Here is a 22,523-nt window from a genome sequence, read left to right as displayed (position 1 = left end):
TCGCTCTTGCAAGTTTCAGCCGAGGACCTCCTATTGCACACGTGGCATGCTGTAAAACCTGCAGTCCTGTCAGGGCTACCCTTTCAGGTTTTTAACCTGCTGGTGCTTCCGTGCGATTCGCCTGTTCTGCCAGCCTCCGTGGGATCCCCGTGGCCCTCTTCTGTCATCACTGAACTTGTAATTTTGAAAGCACATTATTAGCCAAGTGGCACATTCTCCATTATATGGGGATAAAGACAGGACTTTTTAAAAAACCAACCCACCCATATGCCCAGTATTCTTGGAGTGTATTGTCCGTAACTGTCTATAGTGTCTTTTACCGAGACATTGACATGGCGAGGTTGAACAACGCTTCTAACGTAGCCAAGAGCAAATGTCTCTGCCGGAGGATGACCGAGGGTTCGGGAGCTTCCTGCCCTAGCTGGCTCAGCCTCCCTGCCCCTGGGGACATCTCCTTAGTGTAAACAGGTTTGCCAGGGCTGGAGGACTGGCAAAGGGAAGTGTAGCACACCTGCTAGGTCTGGGGGAAGAAAGGGTGGGTATGGGGGTGGGGGGAGTCCATGGTATGGACCGACGGTACAGTCTTCTGGCTTCCTGTAGAACTGTACCAAGTTCGAGGGGGCTTTCAGTGAAGCAAACTGACTAGAGGAAGAAAATTAGGGATGCTTTTATTTTCCCCTGGTGAAACAGATGAAAAGAAAAATCCCAACTCTAGGATAACACATGATGGAAAACAGCAACGCAGTAAGAAAGCATTCCTCTTGTACACCAGTTCTTCAATAGATAAATAATATATAAACTTTTATATTCCAAACTTTCCATTCTTATACAGAGCACACTTCTTCCTGCCCTTTCAGCCTGTTTCATGCTGGAAATTCTGTTTTCTTACAAATACAAGCAATTAAGATATTCGGCCCAAGACTTCTTTTCCTTTTCTTTTGAAATCACCCATTACATTTTTAAGATTCGCAAAGGGCTAGGCAACCAAATCCACATCTGCTTCTTGCTGCAATAAAGTGCTGCACGTAAGTTGCCATTTTAATGACCACAAAATAAAAGCTTTAAATAAGTATAAAGTTAGCCTCCTAGCAGGTTATAGCTACCAGGCGTTAACAACGTGGAATACAGAATTATTAATAACATGGAGAATACCGCTATAGCCAGACGATCTGCAAACACAAGGGAAACTTCTCAGGGGCATGAGTTGAACCGTAGGACTAAACAGCACCTTTTTGTTGGGTCGTTATATGTTAAAGAGGTTGTGACAAAATTTTCCAAACATACAGTCTACTCATTCCATAGAAAAGGTACATTTTTCTTCCTTTTATTTTACTTTTTTTTTTTTTTTTGCAGATGAGAAACAAAAACTAGTGCAAGACCAAAGCACTGTGCAAAACTGCTGTTTCTTTTTTTTTTCTTTTTTTTTTTTTTTAGTCTGAGCATTTATACCCAGAATTTATCCAAACCCCTTTAATCTCCTTGGCTGGATTTATCAACCATAAAATTTTTCACTCATACAATTCTTTTCCTGCAAATGAATGGTAACCACTGAATTAATACATCATATATATATATACATATATATATATAAAGTCTCATATATATATATATATATATATATATATATATATATATATAATCTGCCCTTAAAAAATGATGCACTGTGTGTGTGCACCATACACATTGTATACGTATGGAGACACACACACACACACACACACACACACAAAACACACTTAAGTTTTGTGATATTGGCTGCAGTGCTGCAAGATATTTCTTCTGGAGTGGACTCTCAGTTCTCACATCTTCATAACCGAAAAGATCTGAGCACGAGGTCTCTGGCACCCGGTCGGAAATCTCCAGCAGCACTGTGGGTGTCTACCAGTCCTTCATCGACTCAAGCACCAGGCCCTACCACTCTGTAGCCATAAAATCGAGAGGGAAAGTTGATGAAGGAGCTCAGGGAGAGACTGTACGGATGAACAACCCTGGAGGGAAAAGAACGTTCATCGCTGTTAAAGAAGCCAGTACGAAGAAATGGGCGACAGAAATGGCATGGCACACGACACACGGCTTTCTCTTTCGGAATCCACAACACCCACACACCCCATTCACCCAACAGAAAAACCAAATGCACCAGTGCATAAGCGTACAAGTGCTGATTGCTATTAAGGACACTCTCTTTAGGGCTTAACAAGACAAAATTCCTCTCAGAGCAAAGTACGGAGAAGGGCCGAGAGTGGGAGTGGGGAGCTGGGGAGGCATGCCTCTGAAGGTAGACGTATGCAGTAGGTCACCTCTCTGAAGATTGGATAAAGCAGCTTTCAGGTCAATGCAATAGGGTGTCCACACAGAGCCAATCCTCTATTCCTTACTAAAGATATACAGTACACGTGGTTCAGACCCAGGGGCCTGTAGGTTTTGCAGCAACATACACCTGCTGGGGTTGTGTTTAAGTTTTGTGGGTTTTTGTTTTTTGTTTTGTCTTTGTCTCTTTGTTTTTGGTACAGAACACGGCTGCCCTCAGACAGTCTCTGCTCGTTCTCGCAGTCCAAGATAGGCGAGGAAGGAGTGTTTGGGTGAGGGGATGCTGGGAGGCGCAGTCTGAGGTCGGGGAGGGTGGAATGTGAGATCCAAGTGGTTCTTGGGGTACAACATTGTCAAGGGAATGAGATGGGCAAAATCCGAGTTCCGGTACTTGTCAAAGCGCAAAGGGGAGCCGTTGAAGGCCAAAGCCTTGAGTGCCAGGTTGGGCTCGGAGCTGCTACTGTGCGCGGCCGACAGGGCCACGGTCTGCAGAGCCTGGGAGGCGGACATGACCGACAGGGGAGACAGGAGATTCCGGGGGCTCCCGACGACGAGCAGCGGGGCCCCGGGGCCGGCTGGTTCCTTGGGGGCGGGGCCCAGACCCTTCTTGTCCTCCTCGGGACAGTCCCCACTCTGGTGCTTCTTGACGTGGCGGCTGAAGACGAAGGGGTGTGTGGTCTTGAACAGGCACTCTTCGCAGCTGAAGGTCTGGCGGGGGGCGTGCTTCAGCTTCTTGTGCAGGTTGAGATTGTCCTTGCGCTTGCAGCTGTAGCTGCACTGGTCACAGTGGAAGGGCCGCTCCCCGGTGTGCACGCGCACGTGCTCGATGAGCTTGTTGGCGGTCTTGGACAGGTAGCCGCACTGGTCGCACTTGTAGTGGTTGCCCAGGCGGTGCTCCCGGGTGTGCGTCTCCAGCTCCAGCTGGTTGGCCTTCACCGTCTGGCAGATCCGGCACTTGTACTCCATCTTGTAGTGGGTCTTGAGGTGGCACTCCATGGCAGCGGGGCGGTTGGTGGAATAAATGCAGAATGGGCACCTGCCGGGCGGAGGGGGGGAAGCAATGACAGGGAGGGTCAGCCGGACAGGCTCAGCAGCGGCCCCACTTCTACCCTCCTCACCAGCCTCCCCTCACTGCCCTCTCCCCCGCCCCCTCCAAACTCAGAAGGCCTCGCCTGCCCCTGCCCAGCCCTGCCACCTCTCCGGGAGGGTTAAGAGGACCCTCTTGGCTCTCTCTGCCCACAGAGCCGTGCCCGCTAAGGAGGAGCTCCGGCAACGTACGCTCTGCCTACTGTGGGGGTCTCCTGGCTGGATGAGTGAGCACCAGCCCACGGGAAGGGGAGCAGAGAAAGGGGGAGGAATAAGTAAGCGCTTGCTCCCCTCCGTCCTCCCCGCCCATTCCCCTCGGAGCCCTCCCCACTCCCCGCCCCAGACATAGCAGAGGTCTAATCCTCATGACCTCCCCTCTAGATGGGAGCAACACAAAGAATCGACTTTTCATGCACCACACCAAGCACACGCAGAAAGGCTAAGAGTTTTGAAGAACAGCTTATAGGGGGAGAGCTACCTCCAGCAAACAGAAAGTTGTAGGGGTCAGAATCGTGCTTATTAAAGGGTAGTTAGGTTGAGAAGGCCTGTGTGTGTCTCTCTGTGTGAATGTGTGTGTGTGTGTGTGTGTACATGGATCTGTACTCCTAAATCCTATCTCCTACAGCCCTGGTTCTCCATCAGGAGAGGCAAATGAGGACCAGCATGGGGCTCGGGAGAGGGAGGCCCACCCACCAGCCCATCACTAAGGAGGGATAAAGAGGGAGGGAGGCAACTGCTCTCTGGAGTTTGAAGACGTTATGAAAACATTATTCCATCGTGGAGATAATAGTAATCCAACTGGATCATATATTCTCAGTGGGCAGGACCATATCTTATATTTCTTCTGCGTTCTCGGCAGTGCTTGGTAGGCACTGATTCATTACTGGATTGGTCTCTACACAGAATTTTGGCAGATTCTGGTCCCAGCTCCATCACCTCTATCGGGCCATAGCTGGATATGCCCTGGCACAAAGCCTGGGCCTCCCCGAGGCTTGGTTTCTCCATCCTATGCAGGGAGGCTATGCCACCCCCCAGCCTCCTGGCTGTCCAGAGGGGCTAGGAGGAGCAGTGAGGGCATGTTTGCAAATTCTGCTGAGCTTCTCTTTTGGAAGCCGCAAAGCTCAAGTTGGTGGTTGAAATGATAGCTGTAGCGTGTTTGCTCTCTTTCCCAAAAGAATGCAAATGCAAAAGTGGCTGCCTTGGCTCCTGCCTGGCACCTGCCGGGCAGGGCCCAGGAGTGACTTGTCCTCTGAGGGTTTGGAGAGGTGTTCAACAGAGCCCAACACAACCAAGTGCGCCGTGCACTGCTCCTCAGCGCCAAGCTCGCCGTTAGCCTTTGCACCTCAGCTCACAGAAGAGTGCACACGAGAGAAATATAAAGCCCATTCCCAGGTCAGGTGCACACACAACCCCTACGCCAAGCTGGGCCTTACCTAGAGGAGTCTGAAACTCACCACTGTCCTGAGCTACGGCAAAAGAAAAATAATAGTATAATCTTATTTGATCTGCATTATGAACAGGATATAGAGTACAAGCAGTTCCATCACAGAAAAGCAATTTAGACATCGGCAGTCTGTTTCATTTTAAGAACATTTCTGTGACCCACAGCTCAATCTTTCTTTCGCTGCTCAGGCAAAGTGCTAAGGGTTTTCCGTGCTCCCAATATTTATCGTAAAGACACTCTCTCAGGCAAATTAATTCTCTGATATGGCAAAGGGAAAACAAAACAAAACAAAACAAAGACTCACTGTATAGCCAGAAGGCATTATCAATTTTTTCAAAGTATTCTTCTACTTGGTCATCCTAGAACATAAACTATTACACAGGGGACCGTTAGCACCACACCCGAAGTGTCTGGACCGGCAAAAAAGCGTCAGCATTCACTGTGCATTCTCCCCAATGGGTCGGAGGCTTGGGACTCCGTAGGTCCCCAAGGCAAGGCTAACTGACAAAGCCACAACTGGCAGGGGGCGCCACAGAGTTAATGGGTGTGACTGGGCTACTGGGAAGGGCAACGAGCGCTAGTCCAACCACAGAACTACATGGTTTCTTTCATTCTTTCTTTTTTTAAAAATAAGAGTATACAAGTATTTAGAAAGGACAGTGGGAACAAACCAGATCCAATTCCCAAATAAGCTCTCGCTGGGCATTTCCCATTTACTGGTTGTCTTGAATTATAATCTCCCCTCCCCCATCCCTGCAGTCATCCCCCTCCCCCTCCCACTTAAGTGCCCCAAGAGTGAAACAAAATGGAATTTGACAGTAGGTGCTGCTCCCTGACTCCTCTGTTTGGGAAAGTTTTTGAGGAGGGTGCTTCTGACCAGGCAGGAGCCTGCAGAAGGGTCAGCCCTGGACTGCCCCCAACACTTGACCCCCAGGGTCCTTTTGGATCTCTCCATCCCTCGCCCATTCAGGAGAGTCATGCCAACCTCTCTGGCAATATGTGAGTTTCAAAGATAAAAATGTTTAAAAACAAGAGGGTTTTTTTCTTGTGTTAAGTAAAATATAAATTTTCATTCTTTTAATGACATGATTATTTCAGCTAAACATGAATAATTATGCCTTGAAACTTGTGTGTCTTCCTGTGCTCAACGACATATGCTTCTTTCTCTGCTAGATCCTAAGTGCCTTGTGAGCAGGGGCTGATTTCAGAATCACCCGGAAGATTAAACTCTGGTATTGCTAGGACATACATTTCCTGAGGGTAGATATGATGTTTTATTCCTCGTTTGCCCTTCAGTGCCTGTTATCAAGCCAGACACACCGTGCGTTTGGTAAGAACTGACGGGTCTCACTTCAGACCAGAGGGCTTCTTGCAAATACTGGTTAATGACGATGCTTGTTGTCTAGGTCTTTGGGGATCTGTGAGTAACGTGTGACTGGAAATGTCAGATCTCATGAAGGCTAGCCAGGGAGATCCCAATCGCAGTTCCTGGGAAGGAATAAGGCATGTGTGCAGGAAGACCCGAGGCACATGATTTCTGCCTGAAAAACACTGCCTCCTGCCTGTTCAAAAAGGCAAGGATCCGATATTTGGGGGTGGGGTGCGGATGAGTTGTTGTGACGCTGGTTTAAAAGGCACATGGAAAATCATCTAAAAAAATAGAGACAGTGACGGCCGTGAGAGTGTAATGATTTACACTCGGGGACACTGACCCCCAAGTCCATATACTCCAGTCGGAACCAAACTCAAGCAGTGGAGGATGAGTCTAGCCCTGCGGGCTGAGCTGCTCCAACACGACGCTGGCTCGCCAGGAATCCTGGAAAATTTGTGAAATGGATTCTTCTGCTGCGTCCGCTGACCCCCTGGGGACTAGGTCTGGTTCATATCCGGCTAAAGGTAGCAGAGGTGGTGCCTGACTGACTAGCCCAATGCCAAGCTCTACCTCTCCATGACCCCAAAACCTTCAGGGCAGGGGGTGGGGTAGGGTTGGGGAAGGGTGTTTAATAACAACACAGTAAAAGGTTCTGTACTTGCTTTCCTTACTTGAGCCCACCGGTGGGGACAGTGTGGCATTTCTTATGCTCCAGCAGCTGTTCGGGTGTCTTCATGAACTTGTGGCACACGTCACACTCAAACATCCGGGTGATGAGGTGTATCTGCAGATGGCGCTCAAACATGTTCTTCGTCTTGCAGACAAAGTTGCAAAAAACGCATTCGAACCCTGAAAGGATGGGAGCTGGGTGTACGGGTGCATGGGGCAGAAGGATGGGAGGGGGCTGGAGGGGGGACAGACAGCCCCCTATTTCTCCTCTTCCCCAGCTATACCCTCTCAGGCATCGTTCCCTTCATCTCTATGGCAAAAGGAGTTAAACATACAGCTCCAGAATCCATGTCACACGGCCCATCTAGCCACCCCATATTTGGATGCAGATAATCCAGAAGACTACAAACAGCATTATACTGTTCCCAGGCCTACTGTCTGTTTTCCAATATCACTCCCCTCCAGGGCTTATTTTCAAGCAGGCCAACGCACTGTCTCCCTTACCTTTCTCTGTCTTTTCCTCACTATTCACTGAGGGCTGGCTCCCAGGCACAACAGAGATGACCAGCAGGTTGTTCCCATTCTTGTTTTTTTGAGAGCTGTCTGAATCATCTTTGCTGTTGGCTGAATCACTCAGAGCTGAGAGGGAGGAGGAAGAGGGGCTGTTTGATTCACTGGGGGTCTTCCGGTCTTCTCCTAAAAAAAACAAACAAACAAAAAACCCCCCAAAACCCACGTCTGTTATTTAGGAGATGATAACCCTTGAATAAGAGCAATTAGGAGTGGGGTGGGGGTCTCGTGGCTATCTCATCACTCAGAGAACACAGGGTGAGGTTCCTAGCTCTCGAGGTGCACCTACTGGGATCCAAGGTCCCCATCATCTATGTTGATGACATTTTGTGGTTCTTGGGAACTCTGTCATGCTTTAAACACAGTATCTCATTTTCTCTTCTCAAAAATCCAGTGAGACACAACTATGATCACTCCTGTTTTACAGATGAGGGAAGGGAGGCACCATCAGGGTAACCTGGCCTAAGTCACATGCTAGGAAGTGGTGGAGCAGAGATTTCAGTTGGTCCGACTCCAGGATCCATGCTCTTCATGGACTGCACTCTCCCTCAAAATCAGGAGTAAACCAGTCATTAAAATCCAGTGTCAGGAGACTAATGCTTCCACTCAAGATGAAGTGTTAGAGACTGGGTTTACCATTGCTACTGAAACAAAACAAAACCAGACAAAATGTATCAAACAATTGTTGTTGTTGTTTCCCCCAAATTAGTTTTTACAGATTGGACATCAGGCACTGAAGAGTGATCCCTGGGAGATAAGAGAGAAGAGAGGTGGCCCACTTTCTGCCTTGAGAGTTTACTTTTCAGGCTGCAGTGCAGGGGTGGGGAACTGCCCATCAGACTCACTGAGTTGAGGAGATAGCGCTAAGGGTCTGGGGAGGTCAACATGGCTGGACTTGGCAGGGCAGGGTGCCAGAGTGGGGAGATCAGTAGAGAGGAAGAAATCAAAGACCTGCAGTGGGTCCCCCATGAGTATTCAGCAGAGTAGGGATCAGAACACATGTGTGAGAAACCCCCCCAAGGCTGGAGGGAAAAAAGCCACGTGAAAGGATTGGAAAACACTGCTGTTTCCACTACACAGATTAGAAAGACTCACAATTCCCAGGGCATTGGGTAGGAAACTGAAGAAGATCTCTTAGAAGTGGGTAATGATCAGTCCTAGTTGGACTACTGCTCCGGACCGGCCAGACAAGTCACAAAAACAAAACCGAAAGGAGTCAAATTTTCCAAGTAATTAACTGCATCCTAAAACAAAGGTCAAGAATTTTTATGGGAATATAAAATATCCAGCACCCAGCAAGGCTAATCACAATGTCTGACATCCAAAGATTAGCAGGCATGCCAAGAAACAAGAAAACACAACCTAAAATGGGGAGAATAATTAACCAGTCAAAACTGACCCAGAACTCACACAGTTGTTAGAATTTGCAGATAAGGACATAATGTTATTATAACTATAGTCCATATACTGAAAAAGTAAAATAGAGATATGAAAGATATAAAAAAGTTCCCGATCAAATTTCTAGAGATGAAATTTACAACACCTGAGATGAAAAATACACTGGTTGGGATTCCCAGCAATTTAGACATGGCAGAAAAACAGTGAACCTTGAAGGTAATAGTAATAGAAATTATTTGCAGTGAAACCGAGGGAAAAAAGAATCATAAAAATGAAAAGAGCATCAGTAGATTGTGGGATGTCTTCAAGTAGCTTAATATGGAGTCCCTGATAGGGTGGGAAGGGCAGGAAAATCTGAAAAGGCCAAAACTTTTCCAAACTGGGGAAAACCATAAACCCACAGATCCAAGAGGCAAAATGAACCCCATGCATAAGAAACATGAAGAAATCTATACCAAGGGATATCATAATCCAATTGCTCAAAACCAAAGATGGGTATTAAGGAGGGCACATATGGCATGGAGCACTGGGTGTTACATGCAAACAATGAATCATGGAACACTACATCAGAAACTAATAATGTACTGTATGGCAACTAACATAACACGATTAAAAAAAATAGTTAGTTGCAATGTAGGAAAAAAAAAAAGTGATAAAAAAATCCCTAAAGGCATCCTGAGGAAAAAGGATACATTCTGTGTAGAGGAACAAAAATAAGGATGACAGCAGATTTCTCACTGGAAACAATTGCAAGCGAGAAGTAGTGGAGCGCCCTCTTCAACGTGCTGAAAGGAACAGCTGTCAATCTGAGATCTCATACTTTGTGAACATGTCTTTCAAAAATGAAGCTTCCCTCCCCACCCAAAAAGTGGAAAGAATTCATTGCCAGCAGACTAGAGTTACAAAAAATGTTAAAAGAAATTCTTGAGGCAGAAGGAAAATGACAGCAAATGTAAAAATGGATCTACACAAAAGAATGAAGAGTCCAGGAAATGGCAAATCTGTGGATAAATATCTGAGTTTTCTTATTTAAATCTCCTTAAAAGAGAATCAAAGTAATTTCGTTAAAAAGGAATAATGTCACATAGGGTTTGTAACATAAATAAGTAAATATATGACAGTGATAGCAGAAAGGCTAGGAGAGGAGACAGGGAAGTATGCTATCAGGAGGCTCTTACACTACCTATGAAATGGAAGAATATTACTTGAACGTGTGTGTGCTCTAATAAATTAATGATGTACATTACACACCCCAAATAACTGGAGGGTTCTACATTATTCATGGTTTGGGAGACTTGATATTGTTAAGATGTTAATTCTCCCCAAATGAGACTAAAGCAACCCCATCGTTTAAGTTTAGGGTAGGAAATATGGGGAGACTGTGCATCAGCTCCCTTCAAAGAAGTCAATTAAGTAATCAAATGATTGTAAACTCTAGAAATGAAATGTTCTTTATCAGGAGATTAAAAAAAAAAAGTCATATATTATATACAGGCATAAAAAAGTCCAGAAGTAAACAAAGCTGCATGGTGGTGACAGGTAGTGCATGAAATTATCAGCAGTATGTTTGTTTTCTTTTATTTGGTTTTCAGAATTTTCGAGAGTGACCATAAATTACCTTGTCCAATTTAAAAAAGGGTTTTAAAAAGAGGAAGGAAAAAGTATTTACCCTCTTGCAATGTTTCCAAGTCTTGTTCCTGGCAGAACTGCACTTATGTGCAGGGAAGACAACACTCTACTTCAGTTTACAATTTTTAAAAACCTCGCTCCTAACAGAACTGAACTAGGTTCCTGGAAAGACACTATGTGACCTCACTCACTGACCCACAAGGAGGGAGGGAATATGCCTTTAAAGCACAGACACACCCCTCTTCCCCTTTGGTACAAGGACGCTAGTGAAAGCTAGCACCATCATTGCCAGTCTCTTATCTAAATATTTAACCAGGTTAGTCACATTTTGCCGACAGAGTACGCTCAGTAGGGGCCCTGAGTCTACTGCTTCACCAAATCCATCCTCTAAGGTGGGTCTCATCCATAGACTCTTGCAAGTGATTATTTTAAATTAGTTTTTAGAGTTAAAGCCTGTAATTTTAATTACCATCTTTAACAACAGCTTCCAGTGCCCTCAGGCTTAAGGGAGAGCTGGGGAGAGCTGGGGAGAGCTGCCTAAATTAATCAATGTATAAATATACAGGTGCCATGGCAGCCAGTCTGAGATTCGGTGGGAGGAAATAGCCCAGTCTGCTCCTGTTGTAATCCCTACCCCACACCGCCTCCTCTGCTCTCAATCCTCATCTCCCTTTGCTCTGTAGGGAGGGAGCCAGGGTGCCCTTGCCAACTCAGTCTATGGCTCACTGTGATACAAGAGGTCATTCCCTTTCGGCAGCACAAAGATTCTTGGTGAAGGACATCTGTGCACAGGTAATGCAACCTCATACATCAGGACAGCCAGCTCAAGAGAACTGGAAAAATACCCAAATATTTCATAATCGAAAATGGCACAAAATGATAAATTGAGACCATAAAAATTACCACTTGTCTTGCTGCCTCAGTATAAACACTGTTACATTTTCAATGTACTACTTTTTATTTTTTTATTTTAAAATTGTTGCCATTAATTGCATTGTAGTTAAGAATAAGGACTTCAGATCCAGAATACCTGAGTAGGTGTTTTTTTGTTTTTTTTTTTTTTTTTAGATTTTATTTATTTGAGAGAGAGAGGCAGTGAGCAAGAGAGCACAAGCAGAGGGGGGGGGGGGTTTGCTGAGAGAGGGAGAAGCAGACTCCCCAAGAGCCCAACTCGGGGCTCGATCTCAGGACTCTGGGATTGTGACCTGAGCTGACAGCAGATGCTTAACCGACTGAACCACTCAGGTACCCACAGAATACCTGAGTTTGAATGCCACTTCAATGTATCATTTAATGGCTGAATGACTTAAGACAAGGGATTTAATTTAGTGCCTCAATGATCTCATCTTAAAAATGGGTGTAATATCAGCATCCTCATATGTTTGTTATGGGGATTTTTATATATAAAGACCAAGCACAATGCCTGGCTCATTGCAAGCATTATAGAATACATTATTATTATTATTATTATAAAATATAACACAAAATATTTATAAATAAAACAATCATTGACATTTTGTATTCTCCCATGCTGTTTTATATATGAGGCACATAGTTGGCTCTCAGAAAATTTATGAAAATAACTCTGAATTAATGGTTTTAAATGACAGTATTAGGGGCGCCTGGGTGGCTCAGTAGGTTAAGCATCTGACTCTTGGTTTTGGCTAGTTCATAATCTCAGAATCATGAGATCAAGCCTCAAATCAGGCTCCCCCCTCAGTGGGGAGTCTGCTTCCCTATCTCTCCCACTGTCCTTCCTGCTCCTGCATACATGCTCTCTCTCTCTCTTTCAAATAAATAAATCTTTAAAAAAAAAATATGTCACATCCATGGGGTAGACTTATCCTACACTACCTAAATATTTCCTTAAAATTAAATTTTAAGTGAAAATTAGTATTTCAGGGTGCCTGGGTGGCCCAGTTGGTTGAGTGGCTGACTCTTGATTTCAGCTCAGGTCAAGGTCTCAGGGTGGTGGGATCCAGCCCTGAGCCAGGCTCTGTGCTCAGCAGGGAGTCTGCTTCAGGATTTTCTCTCCCTCAGCCCCTCCCTGTGCTCATTCACACATGCGCTCACTCTTAAATACATGACTCTTAAAAAAAGAAAGTCACAAATCATATATAACTTAAAAGAAAATTAATATTCCATTGGTTGATTTTTTCCCCCCCTATGGCTAGACTCCCAGAAGAAGGATTACTGAATTGTAGGCATTTTCAAGCCTCTTGGTCTATACTACTTAAGTAGTTTTCAAAAGTTCTTCCACTCTGTAGGGTCATGGCCATAAAAATATCAGCAGCAGGGGCACCTGGGTGGCTCAGTGGGTTAAGCCGCTGCCTTCGGCTCAGGTCATGATCCCAGGTCCTGGGTTCAAGCCCCGCATCGGGCTTTCTGCTCAGCGGGGAGCCTGCTTCCTCCTCTCTCTGCCTGCCTCTTCTGCTTACTTGTGATTTCTCTCTGTCAAATAAATAAATAAAATCTTAAAAAAAAAAAATATCAGCAGCATCCAATCAATGTGGGTAATGTTGTAAAAAACACTCTTTTTTTTTTTTTTTTTTTTTTTTTTTTGGTAAAACACACTTCTACTGCAATCGGTGAAATGTAAGACACTCTTGAGCTTTAATCTGATAACTAGAGAGGTCGAATATTTTTCCTTATGTCGAATGGTTAGCTTTTATTTCTTTTACTGTGCACTGACTGTTTATGTCCTTTGTAAATTCTTCACTTAGAGACCTAAAGGGGTTTCTTTCCAGTTTATATGAATTTTCTATGCAGTAAATATATCAGCCTTTGTCATTTTCACAACCACAGTTTTCAGACTGGTGTTTTGGTTTTGTTTTCCTTCTCTTTTCCTTTTCTTTTGCAAATAGAAGAAGATAGTCTTATGCATCAAATCTCTTGATTCTTTTCTTTTGCCATTTCTCGAATCACTTAAGCTTTCACAAATCCTCCTCACTCTGGAAGTTTGATAAACATTCTATTTACTTCAAGCTTTTCTAGGGCTGATTTGTTAAGGGGGATTATGTAAGCTGTCTGATATTTATTTTGGTGTCAATGTGAGGTAAAGAACTGATGGTTGTATTTTCCAAACAGCTATTCAGTTTCCTCAATGCTATTATTGCAACATTTAAACACAGCAGCGAAATTTGCGTTGAGGACATTGGGAACACCAGAGGGAAAATCTTCCCCTTGCTGATGTCCTCTGCAGACACAAGAAGCCAGGGAATGGGAGGAAGAGGGTAAGGAGGGTCACTGGGAAGAAACTACCTAAACAGAGGGCAGTTCCTCAGACACCCACTCAGCGCGCCGCTCACAAGTGTGCCTTGGGTAAGAGTAGCCAGGAAGGAATATAGAAAGTCCATGGGTTCTGTGGGAGACAACACTCATCCTGAGGATCCCGACTTCACGTCTAGCACAAGAAGGCACTGCAGATTTCCCAGGGGATTGAAATAAAAGTGCCCATTCCTATGACAGGTGAATCACGTCAGAGAACAAGATCCACAGAATCAGAGAATCTTCTGCCTGTTGGGCACCTCCTGCACATTCAAAAAGTCAAGGAATGGATGAAGGCCCAGGGGAGTTATATGAGTTTCTACATTTGCAGAGCTATTTATGGTAACATGGGGTCCAGAACTAGGATCTAGAATTCAAAGTGTGTTTCCCTCCATCCCAAGTAACTTCTTCCATGTAGAGTAGATGATATGCCTAAGTCAGTAGACTCTCAGGGTTCAGTAAGGGCCATGTTGGAATAATTTTCTTGCTTAGCACACACAGATGTGTGTAAATGTGCTTCCACATGAATGGATATTCACCAGATAAACATTTACTCCCAACTTACATGGCCCAGGCACTGGCCCAGGTGCTCAAAAGACAATGGTAACTTAGATAAGCTTCTTATTCTCAGGGATATATAGTATAATATGTATCACATAGCATATATACTGCATATGTCGACAGATCGACATATCTTGGGTCAAATTCAAACACTTCAGACCAGCAACAACATGCAAGAAACCCTCACTGTGAAGACCATTAGCTTCTAAAAGGGGTCCTTTGGCCAAATCTGGCCTCCTATTTTTGTAAATAAAGTTTTATTGGAACACTGCCAGGACTGCTTTTTTGTGTATTGTTTACATTACATTCAAGTTCCAATTCATTCCAATGAAGGTGGTGACAGAAACTGTATGGACTGAAAGCCTAGAATTTTCACTATCTGGCCTTTACAGAAAAAAAAAAAAAAAATACAAACTCTGTTAGTTTCCCTGGCTAAAAAAAAGCCTATATAAAAAGGTTATAACCTTATTCCCTAATAGCAGCAGTGTTAAAGGCTTCTACTGTATTAAAAAAGCAACTTCTTTAATGCATTTCACTCTGGCTGTCTGTGCTAACAAATGGGAATATTCTTCCTAGGGTAGACAAGGAGCCCCACCACCTCAGAGGGAACAAGATCTCTGTGTTCCCTGTGGCCCTGAGTGTGTTTGCACTGGTTACTTGTGAATGTGAAGTTTCCATTGATGACAATTAAGTGATTCTAAATCCAACTGCTTTCCAGCCACTATGGTTTCTACGGTTTCCTTGAGGTGGGGCGGTGGTAGAGGGCTGGGGAAAAGGTTTTTGACTGGGCTTAGGCATACTTGGGATGGAGAGGGTTAGAAGAATGGGAGAGTCACAGAAAAGAGGAAAAAAAAAAAAGAATATCAGAAAATCCAGTGGAAATGGAAGAGAGGTTGGCCTTTCCCTTCATTAGCCACTTCAGAAATGCTGAATTTAGTTTGTCTTTGACCTGGGTTTCCCAGCTCACCGGCTGCCCACGGAGCTAATGTGGTTAGAGCCAGATAACCGACTGTAAAAATGGCACCTTCTCACCCAGCATAAGGGCTCTCTGTAGACCTCCAAGTCATAGCTGCTCAACTTATAACAAAAGCAAGCTTTTATTGCTGTTGGCACCACGGAGCCAAGGCGGCTGGTTAATGCACACAGAGCTCCTTCTGGGCTGAGCACGTGGTCAGCACAACTATCCGGGAAATTCCCCTTCCCCAAATCCTTCAAGTACCAATGACGTGAGGGGCTAACCCAATCCCCAGGGCTGGCGGTTGAGAATATCAACTTGTAATCTGTAAGCACCACCAAATGCGAGGGGTGGAGGGGAGAGTGGAGAGGCTCCTCCTCATTCTGACTTAATGACTCCACCCTGGTGTCGTCTGTAGCCATCACTTGTGAGATGATAATTGCATGGTGAAGTGACAGTGTCAACATCGCGAAAAGGAAGACGCTAACCAGAACAGCTGGAGCCTTAAATGAGGTGAACCCTGGGCAACGTGGCTCTGCTCCCCTGGGCAAGTCCTTCCCTCGGAAGAAGGAGAGGTCTGTGTCGCCTGCAAGGAGGACGCGTCTGCCAGGTGGGAAAGCACTCTGGGGTGGTTGGGAGGATGGAGGAGAGAAGGACTGACAGCGATGGTCACCTGTGTGCTTGATGCCAATGTGAGCCTTTATCTCTGCTTCCTCCATGGTGACAAAGTCACAGGCCGTGCAGCAGATGGAAAACATCCACTGCTCCTTGTCCACGTGGAGTGACATGTGGCTGACAAACTGGACATTGAGCTCAGTCTCAAATCCACACACGTGACAACTATATGAGGGGACGACAAAAAAGAAAAAAAAAGGAGAGAGAAGAGTGATGCTCTGTGGTCCACTTAGAAAACCAAACTCTTATACACATGTATTCTCTCCCACCAAAAGGTTTTGCATTAGAAAATTCTTCGGGGGGGGGGGGGGCCTGGGTGGCTCAGTGGGTTAAGCCTCTGCCTTCAGCTCGGGTCATGATCTCAGGGTCCTGGGATTGAGCCCCGCATCAGGCTTTCAGCTCAGTGGGGAGCCTGCTTCCCCCTCTCTCTCTGCCTGCCCTCTGCCTACTTGTGATCTCTGTCTGTCAAATAAAATAAAAATCTTTAAAAAAAAGAAAAGAAAAGAAAAACTTCTTCGGCTTTCGGGATGCCTCTGCGGTGGTCACAGCGCCAAACGGAGTAAGTGCCGGCATAATGCAACAATCCCATCCATGCCATAACGATGCTAAATCATCATAAAGTTAATTAAATATTACAGATTCCAGATGCCACACCTCACCTTACTGATTCCTTTGGGCAAGGAGATGTGGGGCAGCTTTGCCAAGGTATGAGCGGTGCTGGCACACTGGTGAGTTCAGGGCACCCAGCACACCCAGTGAGCCTCTCTCTGGCTCTGGAAACCCTCGGTGCAGCCATTGAAGGCACACAGGGGTCCTCGGATGGCACCACAGACAGGACCAAGTCCGGTCTGAGACAGTTCCTGATAGAAGCCACCCATCCATGGAGACATTTCACGCAAAAGCAAGTTTCCACCAATCTGTACAGTCTGCCCCTTGGGCAAGATGCTGACCCTGGGGATTTTATGGCAACCAAATCAAATACGGATTCATGGTTGAATGTGGAAGGGAAACATAAAATTCCAGGTACTGAAGACAGTAAGACCAAGGGAAAATATGCAATGCTTTCAGGGCGATTTCCCCAGTTTTCAGATTTATTTTTCCTACTCTTTTTCTCCGTAGGACAATTCTCAGGTAGCAGCAAGGTGCTATTACAAAGGTGGAAACTTCCCAGCTGCACAAACGAAAAAGCTAATAACCTCCCGACCCCTGTTGCTCTCCAGAGCTCCACCCCAGAGAGCCACCTCCAAGACCATTTCCCTTTCAATTAATTCTACGAGGGCCACCCAGGCCAAGAGAGGAGTCAGCACAGCTTCTGGGTTCAGTCTAAGCAAAGCCAACGTTAAAACGAAGGTTCGCACCATGACTGAGAAGGCATCTCATCACACATGCCCTAGCACCTGGGCGGGGAGTGTTCGAGAAAGCTAGGCACGGTTCCATTCACCGCTCACCTGTAATAATAAGGGTGCTTCTTCCCATCACTGCCTTCAGAGGTGACAGCGCTGACGATGTCCTCCGTGTCCGTGCTCACCAGCTTCACTGAGTGCACAGTCAGGTGCTGGTTCAGGTTTGCCCGGCACTTAGCAGCATAGGGGCACAAGTGGCATTTGTATTTTCTTTCCTCTGCGGGGGGGGGGGGGGGGGGGGGAGCGACAGGAAAAAACCCAAACTGCTCTTAAAAATGAACACCCAACACCTTACAAGCGACCACTTAAAGCTCTCCAGGAAAGGAGGGCTCAGATCTCACTTCAAATGGGGACCAGGGGAACCCCAAGGTATTTTAAGTATCTAAAAGTCTTTATCCAGCAGGTCACTGTTGTATTTACGAGTGCCATCAAAGATTAAGTCAGGTCCCAAGGCAACTGGACCATCTGCTTTTTCCTAGACACCCACAGGTCCCTCTTCCTGACAGAGGAGGCCCACAGGGGCTAAAAGAATATTGTGTGTGTGTGTGTGCATGTGTGTGCGCGCACATGCTTTCCAAGTGTCAGCTGAGGGTGGGTGCTTAGCTGGGGAGAGGGGAATGGAACACACAGCCTTCCTGGGTCTGGTGTTAAGAGAAGCCCCATCATTTTCCCTAAGCTCCAGGCCTAGGTCAGCCAAGACATCAAAAACTAATGAAATCAAAGGGGGGAAAATGACTCATGTGAAATAATTGAATGGGAAATTTTCATTTTATGTAAATAAAATTAAAAATTGCAATTAATTTCTTAATGATAACCCTCTCATAAAACTGACAATGTTTCAGAACTCTTTGCAGAGTGGCATTCTGAATTCATTCGATTCATCAAGCAAATTATAGTAAAAGGAGCAGGCTTTGCTTTCAGTGGTGCAGATAAAGGTGGCCAACGGTGGCAGAAAAAGCAAAGAGCAACTGCATTTTCTATCCCTGATTCTTCCTCTGTATTACTGGGCTTGGCTTTACAAAATACCATTCTTATCTTCTTCACAGCGAAGAATGAGGAATGAGGTTTTCCTCCAACAAAATGTAAGCCATCATCATTCTTACCGTAGATGGTCCCCCACATTTGAAGAGCTGGTGGCCTGAGGCTTGGTGGGGTTCAGGATGGAGCCCCACCGTGCAGATAAAGTACAGTTCTTTCTCCCGGGGGAGAAGGAACTGATTTTTGTTGCATTAATTAAGTTACTATTTATTCCTCCTTTATCCTTTCTTAATTTGGTTGCCTTCCCTTTTGCAACACGCAGAATCAAGCACATTTCTCTACTATTACGTGAAGGTAAAGATAGCAACTGTTTCCCACCAGCTGCTCTGTCCCTCTGCTGCTCCCATTTACCACGCCAGGATGAAACCAACGAGATGGGGTGCAGCTCCAGCCCCTGCACCCTGAAGATGAGACCGTTATGTTTCTTAGAGTTCCAGAATTTTACCTGGATACACCTACGTGTGTCTCTTTCCTCATCAATCCTCCTTTCAATACAAATAAAAACCTTTTCCAGGGTTGCCTTTGAACGTGCCAGATAACGTGGTTTGAAAGGTCAGGATAGAAACATTTCCACCACTTCCTGTTACAACTCTCTTAGAGAAACTCAAACTCCCAAGAAGAGAGAAGCTGGTGATTCAGAGTGCGGAAGGCATCCGCGTGAGTTCCTGACTCACCTGTGTGCAGTGAGAGATGTCGAGACAACGTCTGCTGTCGGCCAAACACTTTCCCACACACATCACACGGGAAAAGCTGGTCATTGAATTTCCAGGATGGCAATCCATTTCCTGCCTCTAGTACTATCTTTTCTGTGTCTGGGCCAAAAGAGCAAAGCATCATCAGGGGTAAACAAGACATCGTGAACAAATTTTATTTTAGTCTACATTCATCAGGACTTTAACAAAGGCTTCCTTCTGAAGAACGTGCCTGGTAACTGCCAGTAAGATCCAGTAACCTCTGGTCTTCATGTTCATTTCCGGTTTCTAAGAAGGCTGTTCTCGAGAGTTGTGGTGGCAAATGGATTCCAATTCGAGACAAGTCTCCGGTGTTTTCTCTCTCTGTCACTAAAGGTCAGCCAACCAGACCCTCCAGCAGGCTGGCTGCAGGGTTTAGCACTGCGCGCAGCATGGAGTCGGTACTCAACAGTCTCTCAGTGGGCGAATGGCTGCGTGGCTTGTTAAAACCCCAGACATGCGCACTCTTGCCACGGGATAGTAAAGAGCGCCTCACCGGATTCTAACAGGAAAACAAATAGTTCGATTCCTTGAAGGAAATATACTTCCACTGTCCTTTATGAAGAAAAGTTTTTTTTTTTTTTTAAGATTTTGTTTATTTACTTGACAGAGAGAGGTCACAAGTAGGCAGAGAGGCAGGCAGAGAGAGAGGGGGAAGCAGGCTCCCTGCTGAGCAGAGAGCCCGATGTGGGGCTCGATCTGAGGACCCTGAGATCATGACCTGAGCCGAAGGCAGAGAGGCTTAAATCACTGAGCCACCCAGGCACCCTTATGAAGAAAAGTTTTGCCCTATATTCTGGGTTGTGTCAAATCCTTCATGGGGAACCTAATCTCATAGACTTGGTGATGACAGCTGCATCCTACTTGCTATGGATGTGCGTCCCCCCCGCCCCTGCCCGCCCCATTCATATGTGAGACCCTAATGCCCAAGCTGAGGATATTAGGAGGTCACGCCCTGGGGGCTGACTGGGTAGTGAGGGTGAGTCTCATGAATGGGCTTAGTGCTCTTAAAAGGGAGACACCCCTCTCCCTACCCACCCACCGCCCCCCCTCGCCCCCGAGAACTCTCTTGCCCCTTTTGCCACGTGGAGACACAGCTAGCAGTAGGCAGTCTGCGACCTGGGGAAGGGTCCTTTCCCGACTATACTGACACCCTGATTTTGGACTTCTGGTCTCCAGAACTGAGAACAATAGATTTCCACTGTTACTATAAGCCAGCCTGTCTGTGGTACAACCTCAGTGGACACAGATGCTACTCCACATAAAACTCCATAAGGCAGGAGGGCATAACCAAAGTTTCCCCGAAGGTCTCATCCTATTAGGGAAAGTGATGAGTGCCACGGATGACCTGTACATAACTCACAGCCACGACTGAGATGTGTGGACATTAATACATCCTTTTGTTCCCTTAAATATCAGTTCTTATTTTCCCATCATCATCCACAGGATTCCCTCTGATTTTCTCAGCTGTATTTCTTCTCAAGGAACTGTAATGGGCTGCACAAACGTAACTTTTACAGTGATACAGGGAGATGGGTGACAGAGAGAGTACCAAAAAGGAGTGAAAGGACATGTTGATGAGGACCCTTGTCTGTGCCACTAAGAGGCCTTTGAAGGTCTTGCTCTGAACAAGACAATTTACTGAGTTGACAGCTTGTCCTTAACTTCGGTAAATGATCGTGGACCGTCTTAAAGCACACTAGATGTTGCTTTATAGAACCCAATGCCAAGTGGTGATAATTAAATGGCAGAAAAAACTTTTCATAAGATCCACGTGGATGAAAATGCTCAGACCTCCGGACAGAGACCTCAGCAGAGAGAACTTTATTTCCCACAACGTAGTTAAAACTGCTTCCCAGATACAGGCTTCCACTTGTGTTTGGGTGAGTGGGCGGGATCAGTTTTTGTTTGAATGCAGATTTGCCAGATAGTGTAATCTAAGGATGAGCAGAAACCAATACAAGTGTGTCTGGGCGGGGAGGGAGGATGAAGGGGGGGAGGGGAATAGCAGTCCTGTTTGCTCTGAGGCACCTGCCTGTAATCCCAACACTGATAAGGCCCATTTATTGATTTATCTTTGTTTGTTAAAACACAGCTCTTTGGGTCTCAGGGAGAACAGCTAGTCTTACGAAAGCAGGACCATGTGACTAAAACCCTGGTGGTGGTGGTGGGGGGAGGACAGGAAGGGGCAGAATGGTGGGGGGGAGGCGAAAAGGGAAGTCCTGGCCACTGAGCTGTTGAGGACACCAGATCCACTCTCAGATGACTGTCCTTGAACCCAAGCAAGCAGTGGCCATTCAGCCATGCAGCGATGAGAGGGTACTTTAGTGGTTCCTTTTAAGTGTGTAATCAAAATGGTGCTTCAAAGGACGGCACCAGTCATAATCATAAGGAGAGGTCAAGAGGGCACAGGGTCTTCCAATAACATTCACAACTAGAATGAATTAATTGGGTCACATACCAAACATGTTGATGCAATTAAAAAATAAAGAAGTCTCCTAATAATTCTTTCAAGTATTAGTCACACACTTAAGAAGCTGAAGCATCATAAGAACGCCAATTCCCTCCACAAGCCTTAGAAAACTATTAAAACTATGAATATTTGCTGTAACTAAAGGAGGAAGGACACCGTCCAGTCACGGTGAAGTGGCTAGAGGCATGAGGACCCGGCCGGTGCTGGGACCCAAACCTTGTCTACACCGGCTCCTCTGCCGGCTCCTCTGCTGGCAGGCTGTCTTCATTTCTAGCAGCCACCCGTTTTCACTTCAGAGGCCGGAACAAGGAACCACAGCCCGTTTGCAGCGGGCTCACAACAGACTTGGAAATCATAGCGAATTGAGGCTCCTGGGAGCGGCAGGCAGTGCTAAGGGGGCTGTTATTTTGACAAAACAAGCACCGGGTAACGGGCCATTCCTCCATGTGTCCTGAAAACAGGGCCCCTCAAATGCCACTTGAAAAGCTGCAGAATCTTTTCGGATCCGTCCCTCCCTCTCTTTCGCCACACCCAGTCAGTCCCCAAAAGCTATCAGTCTGGTTCTAGGTGGAGATCTGAATGGGATGGGCACCCAGCACGGACACGCTTGGGAATGTGTGTGCTTTGCCTTTCTGAAGCAGGACTGGCCCGCATTACCCCTGAGAATTGTCAACTGCGGCCAGTCCCAGGCTCTGGAAGGGCATGCCAGAACAGAGCAACATGTTCCGTCTCTTGTTCTTGATGATCGACCATTACCAGATATATTTCACTATGCTGGGGTGCCTGGGTGGCTCAACTGGTTGGTAATCTGCCTTGGTCTCAGGTCATAATCCCAGGGTCCTGGGACTGAGCCCCACATCAGGCTCCCTGCTCAGCGGGGAGCCTGCCTCTCCCTCTTCCTCTGCCCCTGCCCCCTGCTCCTGCTCTCACTGGCGCATGCTCTCT

At 46.1% G+C, this 22,523-nt stretch overlaps 1 protein-coding gene across 3 annotated transcripts in view; it reads right to left on the bottom strand.

Moving 5' to 3' along the window:
* Positions 1–1,640: 1,640 nt before the first annotated feature.
* LOC111156012 (zinc finger protein 827) overlaps positions 1,641–22,523 on the bottom strand; it is a 165,729-nt gene continuing 144,846 nt past the window's right edge. Inside the window, exons 9-15 of one of the 3 annotated variants that reach the window (XM_022516555.1) lie at positions 19,049–19,186; positions 17,382–17,553; positions 15,932–16,098; positions 7,383–7,574; positions 6,881–7,058; positions 4,827–4,859; positions 2,986–3,343 (exon numbers count right to left, since the gene is read on the bottom strand). In XM_022516555.1, coding sequence (XP_022372263.1) covers positions 4,844–4,859; positions 6,881–7,058; positions 7,383–7,574; positions 15,932–16,098; positions 17,382–17,553; positions 19,049–19,186 — 863 coding nt within the window. In that variant the 3' untranslated portion in view covers positions 2,986–3,343; positions 4,827–4,843. Of the gene's footprint in view, positions 3,344–4,826; positions 4,860–6,867; positions 7,059–7,382; positions 7,575–15,931; positions 16,099–17,381; positions 17,554–19,048; positions 19,187–22,523 lie in introns of all 3 variants that reach the window. The other 2 variants (XM_022516545.1, XM_022516565.1) reach the window with 2 other exon arrangements.

The sequence above is a fragment of the Enhydra lutris genome, unplaced genomic scaffold (genome assembly GCF_002288905.1).
Source record: "Enhydra lutris kenyoni isolate GAN:26980312 unplaced genomic scaffold, ASM228890v2 scaffoldscaffold3, whole genome shotgun sequence".
Taxonomy (NCBI): Eukaryota; Metazoa; Chordata; class Mammalia; order Carnivora; family Mustelidae; genus Enhydra; species Enhydra lutris.
Note: the sequence above shows the minus strand (reverse complement) of the source record. Positions and strands in the feature narration are given on the sequence as shown.